Genomic DNA, 21,442 nt, shown 5'->3' with positions numbered 1-21,442 from the left:
AAAAAGTCATGGCTCCAAATGTTAAAATAAGTCATACTACAGCATGTTGAGGCCATTTATAGTATAGCCCAGTGAAAAACCGGTCCAAAAAGTCAATATTTTGAGCGTTTTAAGCCAAAGTACAGTTTTGCAAAAAAAAAGTCATACTATAGCTCAGGGAAAATAGTCAAAAAAGTCATGGCTCCAAATGTTAAAATAAGTCACTGTACAGCATGTTGAGGCCATTTATAGTATAGCCCAGTTAAAAAATGGCCCAAAAAGTCAATATTTTGAGCGTTTTAAGCCAAAGTACAGTTTTGCAAAAAAAGTCATACTATAGCTCAGGGAAAATAGTCAAAAAAGTCATGGCTCCAAATGTTAAAATAAGTCATAGTACAGCATGTTGAGGCCATTTATAGTATAGCCCAGTGAAAAAACGGTCCAAAAAGTCAATATTTTGAGCGTTTTAAGCCAAAGTACAGTTTTGCAAAAAAAGTCATACTATAGCTCAGGGAAAATGGTCAAAAAAGTCATGGCTCCAAATGTTAAAATAAGTCATTGTACAGCATGTTGAGGCCATTTATAGTATAGCCCAGTGAAAAAACGGTCCAAAAAGTCAATATTTTGAGCGTTTTAAGCCCAAGTACAGTTTTGCAAAAAAAAAAGTCATACTATAGCTCAGGGAAAATGGTCAAAAAAGTCATGGCTCCAAATGTTAAAATAAGTCACTGTACAGCATGTTGAGGCCATTTATAGTATAGCCCAGTGAAAAAAACGGTCCAAAAAGTCAATATATTGAGCATTTATAGCCAAAGTACAGTTTTGCAAAAAAAGTCATACTATAGCTCAGGGAAAATGGTCAAAAAAGTCATGGCTCCAAATGTTAAAATAAGTCACTGTACAGCATGTTGAGGCCATTTATAGTATAGCCCAGTGAAAAAACGGTCCAAAAAGTCAATATTTTGAGCGTTCTAAGCCAAAGTACAGTTTTGCAAAAAAGTCATACTATAGCTCAGGGAAAATGGTCAAAAAGTCATGGCTCCAAATGTTAAAATAAGTCTTACTACAGCATGTTGAGGCCATTTATAGTATAGCCCAGTGAAAAACGGTCCAAAAGTCAATATTTTGAGCGTTTTAAGCCAAAGTACAGTTTTGCAAAAAAAGTCATACTATAGATCAGGGAAAATAGTCAAAAAAGACATGGCTCCAAATGTTAAAATAAGTCATACTACAGCATGTTGAGGCCATTTATAGTATAGCCCAGTGAAAAAACGGTCCAAAAAGTCAATATTTTGAGCGTTTTAAGCCAAAGTACAGTTTTGCAAAAAAAGTCATACTATAGCTCAGGGAAAATGGTCAAAAAAGTCATGGCTCCAAATGTTAAAATAAGTCATACTACAGCATGTTGAGGCCATTTATAGTATAGCCCAGTGAAAAAACGGTCCAAAAAGTCAATATTTTGAGCGTTTTAAGCCAAAGTACAGTTTTGCAAAAAAAGTCATACTATAGCTCAGGGAAAATAGTCAAAAAAGTCATGGCTCCAAATGTTAAAATAAGTCATTGTACAGCATGTTGAGGCCGTTTATAGTATATCCCAGTGAAAAAACGGTCCAAAAAGTCAATATTTTGATCATTTAAAGCCAAAGTACAGTTTTGCAAAAAAAGTCATACTATAGCTCAGAGAAAATAGTCAAAAAAGTCATGGCTCCAAATGTTAAAATAAGTCATTGTACAGCATGTTGAGGCCGTTTATAGTATAGCCCAGTGAAAAAACGGTCCAAAAAGTCAATATTTTGATCATTTAAAGCCAAAGTATAGTATGGGCAATTTTCGCTTCCACATTCACATTTCACAATTCACATTCTATGCTATGACGTGTCTCGACATGCTATTTTATGAGGGGCATTTTTAGCTATTTTTAGGACGTCATATATTGCCTTTTTTCCATACTATAGTATGGCATTTTCATTTTTTGACATGCTTTATTATGACACGTCTAGACATGCTGTACCATACCATACCATGCGTTTTTTTCACGATTTTGTAGCAACATGGTATACTATAAGGTTTTTTATGATTTTGGACGACATACCATAGTTGACAATTTAGATGATTTTCTAGCGACACACTATACTATGACACAGGGAAAAATTATCAAAAAAGTGAAAAGGTTTTTTCATGATTTTCGATTGACATACTATACTATGACACCCTTTCATGATTTTTCAGCGACATACTATACTCTGACTTTTTTGATATTATATTATGACGTTTTTTCATGATTTTCAGACGATATACTATACTATGTCATTTCATCCTTTTAAAGATGACATACTATGCTATTTTTTTACACTGTTTTGGACAATATACTATACCATGACTTTAGTTTTAGTTTTTCTTTTTTGCTTGCCATGCTACAATGCAACACTTGTGTCCTATTTTGAATGACATATTATACAGTGATGTTTTCATGTTAGTTTGAACATACCTTTCTATAACTTTTTTAATACTATTTTTGAAAACATACTATTCAATGCCTTTTTTATGCTATTTTCATCAACATAGCTTATTTTGACTTTTCTTAGCAGTTTTGAACAACTGTTACTTTTTTGTGAAATTTTTGAAGATTTATTATACTATTTATTATACTGTGAATGACATAGCATACCATGGCTTTTTATGCTGTTCAGTTTATTTTAAATTTACAATTAATGTGTAATGTAGAAAAGCAGGCAATATTTGTATGAGCATTTAATTTTAAATAATTACTTTATTTGTCCTCTGGCATTATACATTTGTACATTACTTACATTTTTGAGTAGATTTTTGTCTCACTCAGAATCAAGTCAGTCAATTTCACATTGTCTTTTAAGCTCTGCAACTGTTACAGTCTGTATTAGTGCATTACAGCATTTATCAATTGACATCAAAATGAATAACATCTGTGCAGCTAGAATGTCCGATCAAGCTAAAGTAACACGCTCTCCAGGTTTAAACGTAACCGTTTGTACAGATTTTCCAGCCGCTCCACTGCCAAAGGCTTCATACCTAAAACAAAACCAAAAAAAATTAAATTGTTAACAGTTCCCGTTAAATAACAAAGGGCTAGATTTGATAGGTTGGTCCAGCACAAGAAAGGATCTATAATATTTGTCTTGTATTTTTTCACATTTTTAAAGATATATTTATTCCTTTACTTGAGGGAGGAGTAACCTCATCTATGATTCCACAGATTTCTCAAAATACACAACAAAGTAATTAGACATGATAAAAAATAAATAAAATCAAATGGTTAATTTCCTTCTCTAGGTCACACTCAAAATGGTGTGATAAATTTCAGTCAATTGAACCTTTAAAAGCCCATTTCTCCAAAATTAATGAAACTCTGAAATATAATTTACTTCCTGCAGAGCAAACAATTTTTGTAATTCGTGTTGCTGTGACTTCAGCAACATAAATTACCTCAACATGTGTGCTATGTAGTCCAAGCTGTTATCCTCATACTCACAATTTTGTATATCTGTTCCAGTCCCCTTTGCTGAGAGACGGTCTGGTCACAGCCAGGGCGGAGTTCACATGAGTCCGACACAGCAACAATCCCGAATGACTTGAGGCTGAATGCACCCGGACACAGTCCTACAAACAAAGCACCAGAGTAATCAAGCACACAGGCAAAAAGTACATGTAAGAATACTGAAGGTAAGTTCCTTTTAAGACCGTTCTATGGTACGCAATGAAAAATGCCACAGTAAAGTAGAAGATTAAAAAAATAATTTCGGAAGTCATGAAAAAGTCGTTGTATACTATTCATTAAAAAATGTCAGCATAATACAACTTAATATATTATGTTTTCAAATATGATGAAAAAAAAAGCCATCGCATAGTATGCCAAAGAATAAGAAAAAACCTACTAGTATATATTCCACCAAAAATTGTGAAAATATCATATATATAATATAATCAAAAAACATGAACATCTTAGAATATGATCAAAAATCATGTAAAACAGTCATAATATAGTATGTCTTCAAAAATCATAAAAAATTGTCATCCATTATTTCCTCAAAAATTGTGAAAAACATGTCACAGTATATCATGTCATAAAGGAATCATGAAAAAAATCCATAGTGTATGTAGTATTTCTTCAAAAATACCCCAAAACACCATAGTATAGTGTGTCTTGAAAAAATCAGGATCAGCAGTCATAGTAAGCGTAGTATGCCATTACAAATCCCGAAAACCCGTCTTAGTATAGCATTTCTTCAAAAAACGTGGAAAAAGTCATAGTATAGTATACCATCAAAAATCATGAAGAAAATTACATTTTAGTATGTCACCAAAAACACAGAAAAAAAACATAGAATAGTATTTCATTAAAATTTTTGGAAAAACATCATAGTATTGTATTATATCAAAATGATGAAAAAAGTCAGCATATACATCATCAAAAATCATGAAAAAGAAGTCAGAATATAGTATGTTATCAAAAATGCCATTTTATAGTACATACAAAAAAGTCACAATTGTATTTATTATAAAAATATCACAGTCTAATATGTCATGAAAAAGTCATGGAATAGTTTGTCATAAACAATGTAATTGTATGCCAAAAAAAGTCATGGCATAGTATGCAATAAAATAGTGACAGTATAGTATGTCCAACATTGATTGTATAGTGTATTTTTTTAAAGTCATTGTATGGATTGTAAAAAAAAAAAGTGAGTATGTATGTATGTACAGTAGTATGTTACAGAAAATTAATAGTGTAGTATGCCATCAAAAACCATCAAAACCTCATAGCATACATTTTTCTTACATCATGACAGAAAGTCAAAGTATGTAATTAAAAGTCAAGATTAAAGTCATACTATAGTATGACAACCAAAAATCATGCAAAACTGTCATATTAAAGTATGCAACAAAATGTTAAAAAATGTCCTTGTATGGTATGCCATATAAAAATCATACAAAATGTCAGCAGAGTATGTCCTAAAAATGTTTTAGTATAGCTTGTGATAAAAAAAAAGTCATAGTACGCCATAAAAAAACTCATAGTATAGTGCGTGATAAAATAAGTCACAGTATGTCAAAAAAATGCAAGAATAGGATGTCATAAAAATGTTATGGTTAAGTGTGTCATGAAGAATGTCACGGTATAGTATGTCAAATAAGTATCATATAGTATGTAAAAAAGTTATGGTATAGTATGCTTTAAAAAGTACTGTGTGCCATTAAAAATGTCATATAATTTATGCCAAAAAATGTCAAATTATAGTATGTCAAACAAGTCATCGAATAGCAAGTAATTTCATTTGTTATAAACACTGTCATTTAAACAGTATGACATAAAAACTGTACAGTGCAGGAAATAAAAATGGTGCTTAAGATTGTTTAAGGGTCTTAATTGTTGTTAAACCGATTTATCACCTTTTAAGACTTTTTAAGACCCTGCAGACACCCAGAGAATAGAAGCAAATCAAACAGCATGCGACATCATTTGGATATTTTCATGTCCATTGTTTTTACTTACATTGGCTCTCCTGTAGTTGTTCTTGATATTATTAATGTCCTGTTGTAGTCGCTCCAGCTTCTCCGGGCCAAGCTCTTCGTATCCGCTCCGGAGGGAGGACATGTAGGCAGGGGGGACAGAGACACCAGGTTTCCGGCCAGATGCCTTTGTGAATTCATAGGTCATGGAGTTTGGTCCAGACACGCACTGGGAGTTCTGTCAAGGTAGAGAAAATGGACAGGAACAAAAATCATAAGAGAAACTTCCTCTAAACCACCGACAAGCACCGCTGCATTTAGCACAACATAACTGAAGACCGCTGTGTTAATGTCTGGACAAAATCCTGTAAATATTCACTGCTTCAACCAGATGTGTTTTGATTGCAACATCACATCAGACATTCCAAAAAAGTGTCAATATAATATATATAACATTTATCATTCTCTTTGAGATTGCCAATAATTTTGATTTTTTAATACTAAATTTGAAAGTTTATCAGTTCATATTAACTATATTCAAGTATGCTTACTAAACTCAAACTTTGGCTTCAAGAATTTGCTGCAAATTGAATTAGAGGTTACTGACAAGCTTTAGTCTGTAGCAGGTGCCTGCTTCAGGAGCTGTAAAGCCTCTATAGGGATGGTTCAGCAAAAATGCTTTTTTTCAGCAGCAATATGAGAAATTCAGTATCAGTCTAATGTTTAGGCACAAGGCTGGAGTCAATGCATTGTTAGCGCGGGATAACATAAAGACAGCAAAATTCAAAAATGCACCTAGTGACACCTCTAAAACTGACTACATCTCCAAAAGCTGAAATGTCATATTTTAATTTTTACAAAAGCCCCAATGTAAAATCAAGATGTGGTTTTGTGGGGTGTTATGTGCTGTAATGTTTTCTTGCATTAAGTAAATTAGTAATACTCAATGTACTTCTCACAATGAAAATATTTTTTTGTGCTTTGAATGTAAATAAGGTGTCAGAGTGCAAAAACAAGTGTCAAAAGGGAGCCTATTTATTTAAAAGGGAAAAAAAGTGCCAGGGGAGGATTTCCCGACAGAGGTCAACTGAGGCTAATTGATCAACGCTTATTAATGTTTGTTTTTTAACTGGCCCCTGGCCTCCTGTCAATTTGTAAAAGTGGCCCCCGGGCAAAGCCAGTTATCCTAGGATTAAACTAACAAAATACAGCCTGTTAATGTGTTTGTTTCAGAGGTGCTGAAGGTGTTTCTTCCACTTTGAACAGAGCCAGGATAGTTGCTGCTATTCTAGGCTAACCACGTCCTGATTTCAGCTCCACAGTTGATTCACAGCCATGATACTGATATCGAACTTTTCATCTCAGTCTCGAATGGTCGGCAAAGAAGCGTATATCCCACAAATGTTAAACTATTCCTTCACATAAGTTGCAAAGTTGCCAAAGGACATGGCATCTCAACTTGCTCTGGAAAATGTATCCCACTATGAAAATGATCTTATTATTGACTTGTTTTGCAATAAATACATGATTTACAGTTTATGTACTGTGCAATCATACAGTATTTATATGTTTTGATTGTTGTTGCCTAATGTTTGTTAACTACAGTCCACTTGAATGGAAATAAATAGAAAAGTACTGCTCACCAGTCCTGAAATAGGTGAATTCCCCAGCTCTGACTCGTAGGAACTTCCAAAGTAGATTCTCCAGACATTGCCACGATGCTGTGCGTCGTCTGCTTGAAGCTCACAAGGCTCCAGGAGTACCATGGACTGGTCCAGTCCCACTCCCTGGTACCCATCCCCCACTGAATCATCTGAGCCACTGCTGTTGGTAGGAAAGATCATGGAGGACAGGCTCATGTCGCTGTCTGAGCCGCAAGTCAAATCCTGATTATCACACAGAAACGCAGAGCAGACGTTTAGATACGAATAGAACACAGGATCAAACAGAGTGGCTTCACTGCGTCGTTGCAGTTACAGCTTAGATTTAGGCTCGTTCTGCTTCTGGTTATGCTTGGGGTTTAATTTTTTTTCAAACATGTCTTTGTCAACATGGTTGGGGGTGATGTAAATTATGATGTAAACTAATAATGAAAAAGCAAGAAGAGCAACTCACACACACTGAGATGAATACAAAACTTCTTTTTAATTAGCCTTGAGGGACAAAAAAACTGAGCTTGGCTGCTTCTACATGAACTATAAATAATTTGGAAATGGACTAGCCATCAGTTCCATGTCTTTCTGCTCTATTAGCCCAAGGCAATCCCATCTCAACAACATGAGCTCTTCAGTAAATTGTCTTTTAAGTACAATAGACTTACATGTGGTGTGCTGGAGCCCAGGCCGTTGTGGACAGCCTCCAGCTGGGCGTTGTAAAGCAGGGCCTTCAGGTCTGCCCCGGTGAAATGCTCCGTTGCTGCTGCCAGCTGCTCCAGGTCGACGTCAGCGGCCAGGGCAGCACCAATGCTCAGAGCCTTCAGGATCTCCACACGAGCCTCCTGGAAATGTAACAGTTGGATTTACTACCAATTACATGAAAATAAGTATCATTCATTTTGTTGTTCAAGATTTCTGCACACAGAAAAATAAACAGAAAGTTACATCAGTGTTTGCCCTAAAACTGCACAGGCCTGACATGCCACAGAATAACAACAACCCCTGCCAGGTCAAAAAATAATATTTTTTAATTATTTTTAAATTTTAAACACCAAATCCATTTGTGTGTTTCCCCTATATTCATTCAGCAGCAGAGTGCCATAAACTGTAGTGTCTGTGGTAAGTTCACATCTGTAATATCAGCAGGACAGTCGTGTGTCTGTTATTTTGAACTGATAAAGTCAGTTGAACAAGTGACATGTGAACGACACGCTGAGCAACACATTTGTGCTTTTAACTGAGCTCGACCAGAGAATATTCAGTTAAAACAAACTGATAATGCTATCTTGACTTCATTGTTCTCTGCATTAATGAAATTTCTTTAATGAAATCCTGATATTCTGCAATATTTAGGAAAGTAGGGAATAATGGAAGTCAAACCATCAAACTATCTTTAAAAGTGCATTTTCTCTCTGAATAAGGGTTGTGGTTGATCTAATTCAAGCTGTTTGAAGAGCTGTTGTCTTTGTGCATTTGGAAATGTGACTGATAAATGTCTGAAAAGTGGGGTTTTTTTGTTTGTTTGTTTTTTCATTTTTAAGTGATCAATTTGCCTGGCATAAGCAATCACTCAAGGTGAAACACTGTAAGTGTATTGTTAATCAGAGTGTTACAAAATGTGGTTGATATGAATGCAACAGACCAGGTCAGGAGGAGGGCAGTAGAGAGACTTGTCCAGGCGTCCAGGTCTCAGCAGGGCCGGGTCAATCAGATCTGGACGGCTGGTGGCTGCAAGCACATATACTCCTACGAATGCAAACATAAAGGATTCTAATTTATTAACACAAATGAGTAGTTTGCCGTTTTGGAAAACACCTGTTCACATATTGATGCTAATGTCAAGAGTTGGATGAGAGACAGATACCACCCTCGTGTCTGTTTGATAGATATGAAACTGTAGTCAGGAGAAGGTTTGCTTAGCACAAATACCAGGAACCTGACGATGTAAATACATAACAAAATCTGGCTCCCAACACATCTAAAGCTCACTAATTACCTGTGGACAGAGATGAGTGGTACTGATCTTCTCATCTAACTCTCAACAAGGAAGCAAATAAGCGCCTTTCCCAAAATTTCATGACTGCAGCACTGATTAGTACAATTTGCCAACAGAATCTGTGCCCTTTAACGTGTTTTTTAAATATATAGAATTCAAAATATGCTGTATGACCTACCCTGCAGTCCCTCCACCCCATCCAGCTGGGTGAGGAGCTGGTTGACCACACGGTCTGTTACACCCGTGCTGTCGTGGCCCCTCCTGGGGGCTAGCGAGTCAAACTCATCGAAGAACAGAATGCATGGCTTAGCAGCTTGCGCCCTGAAGCAAACACAGAATTCTCCATGAATAATTGTCAGTGAAGCTTACAATCACTATAAATATTTGATGATGCTCATTATAACTAGCAACTGTGAAGGTCTGCAGGAGTCATGAGAAAGTATAAATGTTGACTAACCTCTGGAAGACATCACGGACTCCCTGCTCACTGGCTCCAATGTACTTACTCAGAAGTTCAGGTCCCTAGAGAGACATACAAATCCCACGTCAACGAAGATACAGCGTGCTCTGAATAAGAAAGACTTTCAGAGCCAAAGCCAGGCCTACCTTGATGCTGATGAAGTTCATACCGCTGTCTTTGGCCACGGCCCTGGCCAGCAGGGTTTTCCCTGTACCAGGAGCTCCATACAGCAATATTCCTGAGCGATGGCGGATAGGAAGATTGGAGAACAGGACGGGATACTGCAACATAACACAGACACACAATCAGTTGAGAGTTTAATAATTTTTTTGTATTTTACTAACTTTAAAGTAACTTCCTCCAAATGCATGTTCTTCTTAATAGGGCAGTCTTTAGTGTTAAAAGACATGTACATCTACATAATAGTGTTCCTGCCCTGAGAGGCTCAGTTTTCCCGTTTAAGCATAAACTTGGGTAGAATTCCTATTTCAAATTTTTAATATGATTAAAACTGTCTTTGATTTCTGTGCTTTGAAAAACTCACAGTTAATAGAGACCAGCATCAACCAAAATTAGCAACAGTCTCCGCAACAGGCGCACGCTCAACATGCAATGAGGATTTGTTTTACTAGTACATTGTTAACAGAGTGGACATGCAGCAGGCAAACCCAGTGATGCTTCTGGTCTCTTGTCCTCATTGACAGTGACGCAGACACTCAGGCAAACATTTTAAAGACAAGCTATCCCTAATGTTAATGCACACTTGATATGGTTTTCCTATGTCTGCATAAAGTATTGGCTTTGTTGTTAAAATGTTTATGCAAAGAACACTTATAATAAAACTTTTAGACCAAACTTTTTGATTTCAGTGTGTATCAGTGGTTTGGTAATGTTGGTCACTATAATATGAATAAAATGTGACGTGAATTTTCATACGATTTTATCTCTGTTGAGGATTACACAAGAAATGTAAATAACGAAAAATTTTTTAAAAAGTTGTGTTGAAACTCAAAAACATTCATGATTTATCACGTCTTCATATCATACATCTTTTAAACAAGAAAACAGTTTAGACTTTTGACTTTAATTAAATAAATTAGTTTGAATAAAATCAATCAGTCTGCATTTATCACTTAGCTGCCACACTCCCACTTAGGACTATTAATGACTTAATTTTACAACAATCAATAGCAATTATGGTGTTAGAATTATATTTGGTGATCAATCATTAATGCATCGTCATCAGGTTCACTTTTTTGGACAGTTTTATCACTTCTGTTCGCTCTGTCTAACACATCACCATCTGACTGAAACACACCTGGTTATCTTGTGATTAGTCACACTGACCTTAGCGGGGAGCAGTATGGTGTCCATCAGCTGCTGTCGCACCTCCTTTAGACCCCCCACCCTTTCCAGCCCCACTTCACTTGGGGTGTGGAGGTCTACACCCCACAGCGAGGGAGGCGTGAATCCCTTGAGAGCCTGCACAAAGTCCCTCCATGACAGACTCACACCTGAGAGACACGGAGCACAAACAAATAATGTTAAAGTGCCACAATAAACTCACACAGCTTGATTAGAGACTTGAAGCGAAGAACTTAAAGAACACCTGGAATCGGCTTTAAAGAAACAACTATATATCCTGTGTGGGCATCATGCAATACTCTTAGGGTGTGTGTTCTGGTGTATATGGATTTGTGTGTGTTACTGACTTTTAACTGTAGTGAAATTGTACATCTATAAGGATAAATGTGTGCATATGGAGAGGCAGTGTGCTGTTTTGTCACCTGTGTTTTTTCAAATGCCCAAAACACTTTTCTTTTCTGTCTCTTTTCTTTCCTTTTGATAAAGAATGAATTATGTAATTCTAGTGTATGGTAACCAAAATCTTTGGTACCCTGGTCACCGTGTCCTCTTTGAACAGTGTTGGCATGGACAGCCCGCTCCAACAGTAGAACAAGGTCCCGTGGTGTGTATCCCTCTGTCTCCTTGGCAACAGCTACCAGGTCTAGAGTCTGTAAGGTCTCCTCAGATAGGCTGCTTTTTCTGAGTATCAGATGGCGCAGGATTTCTGCTCTTTGAGCCTACAAACAGTAGAAAACAAGATGACTGTTGGTTTTTATTTTTACCTTTAACAGTGTGTGCATTTCTGTGTGTGCTTGTATTTGTGTTTTGACCTGGTTTGGTGGCTGGATGTGTACAAAGCCCTGGATGAAGTGGGACCCCTGCACCTCGGTCAGGGAGGGGTGGAGGGAATGCTCACTCTGGCTGGTGATGATGAGACACACTAGCCTGGAGTAAACCACCAACTCATCCACCACATCCATCAGACCTGCAGCCACAAACAAACAATCAGTGTCGAGGCCTGTGATAACTATCAATCCTGCCTGTGAACAGATATGATCAACGACATTCCCTCCACACACACAAAAAATAAAGAATTCATAGTTTACTCTGTGCAATATGCTGTCGCAGCAGCGCCTCAGGACCGTGCTCATGTTCTGGTGAGGTCGGTGCCCCGGCTATGTGGTCCAGGTCATCCAGGAGAACAACTGAAGGCTGGCTCCACTCTGCCTGCTCAAAAACATCTTGCAGCGTCTGTCTCACTGTTTCTGCCCTTTTGCCTGAAAGGAAAAGTGACACTTTTCATTATAGATACATTCAAGGATCAGCTAACAAATTTCTGCAATTTGATTCACTCTTTTACTGAATCAGTTTTGGAAATACAAGTTGATTAAAACCCATGTTTTTAATTATTAAATGACAGTTCTGAATTTCAGTTTTTAAAAAAAAGCAGAGTTTTAATTGACAATGTAATATTTTGCATAAAAAATCCATTCTTGTTCTTTCGAAAATATTATCTCTTCCAACCGTTAAGCTGTTCTTAGATCAACTATCACAACCCTTGCTTTTAAAGAGAGAAAATTTAGAAAAATGTGACTGTGGTTATAATTTCCAAAACCTTTGGTTTCCATTATTTTCTTGTTTGGAAACTTTCAGAGGTGCTTAGTAATGGACTTAAACAACGTCTGGCCGTCAACTTTTATGAATGAAAAACACCAGGAATTAAGGACATAGAATATTATAATTTTGTAGCTGCTTTTGTATTTGTTTGTACTAAGTATGTGCATGTTAATGTATATGTGTATGTATACACAGTGTATACATTTTGTTTGTTTGGTTGGTTGGTTTTCTTTGTTTTTTTTAAATGTTTGTCAGTTTACTTGGAAATATTACAGTGGATGGTATGGATGGGAAGATATGATAATACTCAGTGTATTGTTATGCTTATATGCTCACTCACTGGTGATTGCTGATTATTATACACTTCTGAAATGAAAAGATGAGAGAAAAAGACCGAAAACATTCAACTAAACTCCTTTGACAAAAAAGTATCTACAATCAGTTAACCTTGTAGCTTTTTGCAGTCCACCAGCTCCACGTGTGCATCCAGATTTTCTCGAGCTTTCCCACAGAGGGCTCGGGATAGAGCACTCTTTCCACTTCCCTGTGAGGATACACGACACAGTACACATTACACAAAAAACAAAACAATATTGTTACAGATAAAAATGGAGTAAAGTAAATGGCTTCTTTGCTGTCTGTTTGACAAAGTACAGCTGACAAAATTAGCTCTAAAAATCACTGTAGATACTTTAATGTGTGTGTGTGTGTGTGTGTGTGTAAAGTGTGCGAAAAGTGTAGAAATATCTGTGCTGTGAGTGGTATTCTCAAGATGATTATTATGAAAAGAGATACCTTAGCACCAGTGATGAGTAAAGCTCCTCCTTGGAGTCCCTGTCCAGCGGTACCAAGCTCCCTTGAGAGGGGACTACCCAGAAGGCTGTGGGAGATGAAGTCAAATCCAGTCCTACTAAGCTCATCAATCCCACTGGGAAAAGACAAAGTAGTGAGAAATGTAGAGAGAAATAAACAGTGTTACAAAGTTCCAGATATATTCAAGGTGGAAACTTTCCATGGGAATTTATGAGTAATTTATGGGCATTAACAGAGAATAAATTAGTAATATAGAGATTACAATTTGATCAGGTTGTTTCCCAAGGCATATGACAGATAGAAACTAACATTTTATTTAATATAAGTACTCATAAACCATTATTTCGACAAATAAATCCATTAATTTGTTTAATACATACAATATGAAATACACCATGTGGTGAGTAAAGCAAGCTTGCAAAGGACTACTTGGAAGTTACTTTGAAAAGTTTAGCCAGGAATGTGGGCTGTGTGACAACTTTGGGTTTAAAGTAAAAAAAAAACGAAAAAATATAATAGAACCTTTTTACAATAAAAACTGAACAGAAAAACATAAAAACTCCTCAAATAGCATGTCCAATCAAGCTACATCCCACATGGTAACACCTCATAAGCAAAAACTCGCATAAGGTGTTCACAACAGGGTTCCCACAAAATGGCATCAACAGATTTCAAAACTTTTCCATGACTTTTCAAGGACCCAAAATATTTTTTTTCTTTCTTGGCTCACTTGCCTGGAGTTTTTCAGAAATATAAGATTCAAACTCTATTCAAACATAATTTCCACATGATGTGTTCAAGGACCACCAGAAATGAGAAAAAAAATAAAAATTCTGTTTTTACAGTTTCTATTATGGCGTCATTTTTGTGTTTTTAAGGACATGCCTTTCAAAAAACAAAGCAAAATAAAAACACCCAACAATTTTAAGTTTTCTATAAGAATAGCCAGAATAAAAAGAAAAAAAATGCATATTTGTTTAGAGAAAATATGCCTTCTAACCCTGAGGGCTGGCATGTTTTCTTTTTAAAAAAATGACTGTAAAATAATTAAAAAATACAACTATTTAAAGTTGTATGCCCCTCCCCTGGGCCAAAAGTGCTTAAAAAATTATTTGACATTCCTAGTGGGCATATATAAAGGGAGAGGCAGTACGCGGGGAGAAAACTAAGAAACTAATGTGATGAGCAAATAAACAAAAATATAACATAATTAAAACATTGTCACATCTATGCATATTAAGAGCTATGTAACATCGTAAGCTACAGCAAATAAGTGTTCTAGACATTTATGTAATTTCATTTATTACACACAACACATTTCCATGACTTTTCAAGAACTTTCAATGATTTTTTTTATTGTTCCATGATTTGTCCAGGATTGGGAAATGTGATTTTGAAATTCCATGACTTTTCCAAGTTTTCCATGACAGTAGGAATCCTGTAACAAGTTATAAACTGTGTACTTTGCTGTACCCTGAGATCTTTTGATTCACTAATATATCTAAAAAATATGAAAAAGTTTCACTTCATTAATATCATCAAAACTTATGATGATCACTAATGATAGTTGGCAGTAGTGTGGGCTGCACGTGTGATGAGAAACTGCACTGTGCATGCAAATAATTTTACTGGATTGATATTTAATGAGATGCTGGTAAATTATCTTTGTGTGATGGAAGAGTGAGGCAGTTCAATTCAACTACTTTAACCAAAACATGCCACATGACCTAGTACTAATAAACACAGAAATACTAAACTGCACTTTTAAAGGTTACACTTTTTTAATTGAAATGGCCAAAATTCTTTATTTCACTTGGATAATTTCCCTTTTCAACCTAATAAATGAATGCTGAAAAAGATCCTTGTTTAAACCAAGTACAGGCTCACAACAGCTACATGCTTACCCAAGAGCATCGACGGAAGGAAGCTCTGGCGTTTCAGCTATAGATTTCAAAGCTGGCAGTGTCACTGGTTCTCTGGCTACCTGCAGGTGACAGAGAAGCAAGTGTGAGCTTTTTGAAACCACGGCAGCATCACGGAGTCTCTGAGGTATTATGTTTTACAGAAAAACTTAATGCAGCAATTTGGGTTTTTTTTATTTGTTGTTTTTTAATATCAACTGATAATTTACATGACATGGATGCTTGTACCTGTATGTTTTCCTTCTGGAGAACAGCGGGTGCGAGTGAAAACAGCTGGTCTGGAGGGTCGCTCTCTGACTCCGGTTTCAGTACAGTTAAAGCAAATTCTAACTTTGCTGTAAATAAAGAAAACAGTAGGAGAACAGTGATGTTTTAATGCAGCTGAAAGTACTACAATTTTAATGTGTGCATTATGGGATTTTTAGGGTCTTTGGTATTCAGCAGATTAGCCATTTTTATCATAGTGCCTTAGTTGGATTTGTACAATAACTCATATAAGAAGTGTACAAATGAATCACCGTCGGTTCCATGTAAGAGGATGGTGGCAGATCGTGCAGTCAGGCAGGCTAGAGGTTCATGACTCTGAGTGTGCAGCCAACCAAGGAAAGCTGTCTGGATCTCCTCATCGTCCTCATCGGGCTTAAGAGAAAATGCCACAGATAACATGGACATAAGGGAAAGAGGTGGATTAAATCTCATGCGGCTTTGACAATTTAGCAATTTGAAGACTAATAGCTGAATAAATCAAATGAAAAAGAGATTACTCCAGCACTCACCAGTGGTATTAGGGGCTGTAGGCGAATACAGGAGGCTACTTTGATCGGTGATTTAACTGGCTTAATTCTAACTGTTGAATGTGGGATGATATTCAGCCTGATGGCCAGGGGCTGTGGGATCTGAAAATCACAGTTATTACGAGACATATGACAGCATATAAAGAACTGAGCTCCAGTAAAATGACATAGTTAATCTTGGGTTAGAGTGGATAACAGCATACTCACCCACACTCTTCCACTATGGATCTCTCCCTTGCTGTGACTTCTTTCCTTGTATGCCAGCTCCTCAGTACCATGGCACACCACCCTGACCACCACAGCTTTCTCTTCTTTTACCTCCTCTCCTCCCGCTTCTTTACTATCTCTCGCGTTCTTCTTTTTCTCCATGGCCTGCTTGGCTCTGTCCCTTGCCTCTTTAGGGGAGAGAACTTTAGAGAGCAGGCCATAAGTCCCTGGCAACTGACCTCGAGTCGGTGCAGCATTCAACCCGTGGCTCCAGGGAAATACATGAATAACGGCAGTTGCGATGTGGCTAATAGTGCAAAGAGAATCTGGAGGTGCCCTGCACACTCTGTATACAGAGTCCGTCAAGAGGGCAGGGACCTCAGGTACAGGTGGGAGCTCTTTAACCGGGTCATAAGTACCCTTTATCATATAGCGTAGCAGGCTTTTCAGGTCAGCTATGCCACCCCACTGGTGATTTTGGGGGACAGGGGAGGTGCTTGCTAATGACGGTCCTGACGGGGAGGAAAGATCCATATTTTGCTGCCTGCGAAAATGCTGCTCCTTGTCGTTTCTCACTGGGGATGCACTGAGGTTGCCAATTCCAGCACGGCTCTTAGGAGAGACAACTAGTTCTGTGAACTGCTCCAAGCGACCATAGGGCACAGATGGTGAAAGCGATGCTGCATGGAGTTAAAAACAGATCACACTATGTTCACAAATACTGTCACTGGAGATGACCAATATATACAATTTAAGCAAAAAAAAGCTGAACAAACACATTAGCAAGCAGAGTTAAAGGGATAGCTTTGATTTTTGAAAGGGGGTTGAGTGAGGTACTGACTCATAGTCAGTGTATTACCTACAATATGGCAGTTGGCAGGCCCACATGTTTGGAAAAACAGAATACCGCCATGAAAGCTAAGCCATGTGCTGTTGTGGATGGGGGCAGCAGCAAAATGTAACCACACTCCTTTGACAAAAATGTCAGTTTTACATTGCAGAGCACTGGAATTGCTGGTCTAGTTCTGCTTCAATCAGTTAATGGTGCTAACAACAGATCACAAATGTGCAACAACATTTTTTGCTGACACGAAATATCAAACAAAAGCCAGAGAGTATTTTTTGTCAACTTGCTGTCAGCTGCAATCTCATCACCCCTAAACAGAAGAGAGAAGTGCTGCTGCCTGCATGTCCGCAGCTGCTTGTACCCCACACTGTAACCCACTATCACACCTGAAAGAATCTTTAAAAAAATAAACAAATAAAAATAAAAACCAACTGCTCGACTTGAAGCAATCTCAACTGAGGGGTTTCAGTCTAATGATTGGAATCTCAAAGCTTCAGGAGGCAGCGCTATTTAGTTTCTTTGTGTTACTGTTTGGCATTTTAAAGGGTTAGTTCAGATTTATTTTGTGGCTTTGAGGAGATCATAGATGACAGCTTTGGTCCCCCATCAGAAAGGGCTGTCTGACAGCAAGTGCAGCACTGCAAATATTGTAAACACAGAATACACTTAAACTGATGTAATGTTTTTATGTGGCTAAAATATGTTTTGCTAATGCCATACATCCACGGCAGTTCATTGCTTAGCTTCCATGGTGGTGCTTCAGGCTGATTCTCAAATCTGGAGGCATGTAGACATCCATCTACTGAAGGTCATACACTGACTGTGTCTAAGTAGGCCAACCTCACACAGCCCCACTCTTAACAAATCAGAATTATCCTTTTAACTAGTTGAAACCACAGAACTTCGCAACCTCGTTAGATTATTACATCCTGGGACATTCAACTTTTGGTCTCCATAAATGTGTCTTTCAGAGCAATGATACAGTGCATGTTCAGTATCCTTTTCCTCATGAATTTCTCAGTTGGAAAAAGACATGGCTGATTTAACACACTATTTGCTACCAACAAAGGATGATAATTATTGGATTAACTCTGACCTATTTGGATGTAGATGACTGTGTGGCTGTCCACCCACACAGGAAACACGGCATCTTGGAAAACAACTCTGATCTGATCCAGCAGCCGCTGCTCCAGCGCTGCACTGTGGAGCTCCTGTGGTGTCAGTCACAGAAAACGACAATAAAATATTCTTTGATGTGAATCAAACAAGTCTATCCCCAGTGTATTCTTTTGTAGTAAGAAGATTATCATTAAATACATTTGCATATAAAGTATGTTTTTCACCCTGAAGACGTTGGGTTACTAATGTTACTAATTAAGTCACTATGCTGCTCACTCACCAGGATCTCCCAGTCATCAGATGACAGAGGCTCCACAAACACTTGATGTACTGATGACACTTGGTGACATCTTCTCAAGAAGCCCTGAGAGAAACAACACAACCAGTCAGTCAATATACACACCTAGTCAGCAAAGAACTGACCGTTACTTTAAACTGTCAAAAGACTGCTAGGATGTGTCATGTAGAATACATTGCTTTTTGTGAAGCTATACCTGCTCTCCATCTTTCAGGCCCAGCTTCTCTCCTAGCTGTCGACTCAGCTCAACTTTATGGCTGTCCGAGGTGGAGGAGGTTCTGTTCGGAGTCCAGCTGAGGAACACTGGAGATCCATGGTCCCAGGACAACTCCAAAGCCTGGTTCTGAACAGACACACAAAGTTTTGTAGTTTGTAATCACAATGGCACTTTAATAAAGTCTGCATTATAATCATCCTCATGCCAGTAAACAGGTTCTGCTCATTTAACTAATTTTGCACAGCTTCAGTGATAGAGCCGACACAAGTCTGAATCCTGTGTAAAGTTGTCAAGCTGAAGGAGACAACAGTTGAGCCGATAATTCTCCGCAACAACTGGCCAAACAGTAGAGGAGAAAGGCTTGTACGATTGTCGTACGAACTATCTCATGTATGCTCCTTCACAATATATCACAAAATATCATCTGAAAGATAATATTCTTTGTAGAATTATGAAGATGCTACTGGACTACAGTGAAACAGCACATAACATGCAGTCATTTATATATGTCCCTTTCTTCTGTTAAGCTTTGTCACCACCAACTGAAAGTGCAGGGGAACTACTACTAGGATGGCAAAATAAAAATGGAATAATACTGAAAATAATAATTACCCTAACCACTGGCATCTTTAATAAGCCAATGTTTAATGTGGAAATAACATACTGACTATATTGATGGAATTTTTTAAGTCAGTGGCAATCCTGTATACATCTAGAGATATGTTAAACTCTAAAGCCCTGTATATAATATATTGCTCACTTAAACTTCCTTATGTGTCTTACTGTGTGGGATTGTGGGGATCAATCTTTGAAACAACAACAAAGTCAATTGTCTTACTACAAGAACGAGCCATATGTGTAACTGATATGTGTAACTGGATGCTATGTTCACACTGATGAACAGTTTTTAAAATCCATAGTCATGGAATTTAATAATCAGATATATCATATATTATTTGCAAGGTTTTTTTAATTGTTCTGCACCAATATTAAAAAAGAGAGATAAAAATGAGATGCACGTAAATGTGGACTAATGCCCATATAAATCTAAAAACATGGAACCCATTTTTTGTTTTCAAAAGAAAGGTTTAAAACATTATTTTTTATGGTTCAAAGAGTGAATGTTTTCTTTTTAATCGCATTTGTTTGCTTGCTTTGTTTAATAAAGCTCCATTAGCTTCTGTATTAAGCAGTAGCCACTCTTCCTGGGGTCTCAATTATTTCCATTAACAATATTTCACTTACTAAATTACATGAATACGCATCTATAACAACTATAACATATACATTCACAGTTCGTATAAACACAGTGCAACACCAATACAACACAAAACAACACAAACTCAAAGACTGTCTAAAAAAATCAGTAGCTCTACATAGTGATTTATCTCTTCAATGGTTGAAAGGATAGTTTAAATTGATACATATGTAGGACAAGCATATGTAAATTTTTGCTTCTACCTGAGCCTTTTCGGTCACTACTTAATGCATAGACTGCTAGTTTTGTTTATACAGTTCGTATTGTTTGTACTCATTGTATTTTGTGTGATGACTGAATTAAAAAAATACTGAAATGCTACACATTTACCCAATGATCTTTGTTGGGAGTCACTATTGCCTGACTTGCTATCACATCAAATAAGAAAACACATGGTTTAAATCTGTTTTTGCTACGCCCAACAACAGTCAACTCTTCCCTGTCCCCTTTTGTTGACGGCCAGATTTTTACTTGCATATAATGAGCATGCCATCACTAAAAACGTTATGCTAGTGAGCACGTTAACACAGTGAGCCTAGCTTTGAGTAGTTCTGTGATGTAAACAACTAGTGGTAACTTCGACACCAATACCAATTTGTATTTGAAAAAACAAACAAAAACAAAAAACTAGAACATCAAACGTTCATAAACGCAATAAACACAATTTTCTCCATAAGGACGATGTGTTTTTGCTTGTTTCACCAATCTAAACTTGCAATAATGTTAGGGAAACTGACGGCTAGTTAGCTAGCTAAGCTAAGCTAGCTAAGCTAACGTACCTCGCTCAGAGAAAGATGCGATATCAACGTCGGGGAGAGATTCACAAAGCAGTTTTTTGTGTTGCCCAAAACAACCGTTACAGGTTGAATGCCCTGGTTACTAAACATTATTTTTACATGGTCTGTCTTTCTCTGCAAATGCAAAGCAAGATACTCTGCCGAAGTTAGACGTGCAACAAACTCATGGCCAATCGATGTGCTCAGTGTGCCCAGTAGCTGAGCTCGACCCAGTGCCGCCTTCTTCCTCTCTGGATTATTGGCGGATCGCAAACAGCTTTAAGGTGCATAGCGCCATCTACTGTACAAGAGTGTGTAGCATCATGTCATATACCCACAGTATATACATTCTGTCTGTCACCCCAGCGATGTATAAGAAAGTAAACAGCGCATTGTCCTGCAGCATCCTTCACGAAGCTGAATACTTGGCACAGTGTCACGCTGTCCCTCTCTCACAACAGTTAGTATTCCTTTCCCCTGCAGGTGTAATGTGTCGTATAAGCCCGTATAACCCTCTCTAAGTCTCATTATGACAAACCCAGTACCTTAGAAATACATAAATACTTTAGATGGCATCGGCTAGACCAAAGTAGTTGATATCGAGCATTTCAAAATAAGAGGGTATACGTAGGCACGCAATGGGCGCATGC

At 37.4% G+C, this 21,442-nt stretch overlaps 1 protein-coding gene across 2 annotated transcripts; it reads right to left on the bottom strand.

Moving 5' to 3' along the window:
• Positions 1 to 2,729: 2,729 nt before the first annotated feature.
• Positions 2,730 to 21,060, bottom strand: pex1 (peroxisomal biogenesis factor 1). Of its 2 annotated transcripts, XM_088090407.1 has the most exons (24): positions 20,796 to 21,049; positions 18,738 to 18,884; positions 18,524 to 18,607; positions 18,221 to 18,335; positions 16,278 to 16,957; positions 16,053 to 16,172; positions 15,795 to 15,915; positions 15,505 to 15,611; positions 15,259 to 15,338; positions 13,337 to 13,469; positions 12,989 to 13,085; positions 12,031 to 12,201; positions 11,755 to 11,909; positions 11,475 to 11,661; positions 10,925 to 11,091; positions 9,724 to 9,858; positions 9,575 to 9,639; positions 9,296 to 9,438; positions 8,764 to 8,867; positions 7,787 to 7,963; positions 7,110 to 7,352; positions 5,510 to 5,704; positions 3,488 to 3,615; positions 2,730 to 3,027 (listed from the first exon to the last, which is right to left on the bottom strand). In XM_088090407.1, the coding sequence occupies exons 1-24, from the start codon at positions 20,901 to 20,903 to the stop codon at positions 2,943 to 2,945; spliced, it is 3,747 nt and encodes a 1,248-aa protein (XP_087946533.1). In that variant the 5' UTR covers positions 20,904 to 21,049; the 3' UTR covers positions 2,730 to 2,942. The 2 variants fall into 2 exon arrangements, with proteins under 2 accessions (XP_087946533.1, XP_087946534.1); XM_088090408.1 differs by lacking the exons at positions 2,730 to 3,027; positions 3,488 to 3,615; positions 5,510 to 5,704 and having other exon boundaries at positions 7,139 to 7,290; positions 20,796 to 21,060.
• Positions 21,061 to 21,442: the final 382 nt, after the last annotated feature.

The sequence above is a fragment of the Plectropomus leopardus genome, chromosome 17 (genome assembly GCF_026936395.1).
Source record: "Plectropomus leopardus strain MGB_pleo_1.0 chromosome 17, ASM2693639v1, whole genome shotgun sequence".
NCBI lineage: Eukaryota > Metazoa > Chordata > Actinopteri > Perciformes > Serranidae > Plectropomus > Plectropomus leopardus.
Note: the sequence above shows the minus strand (reverse complement) of the source record. Positions and strands in the feature narration are given on the sequence as shown.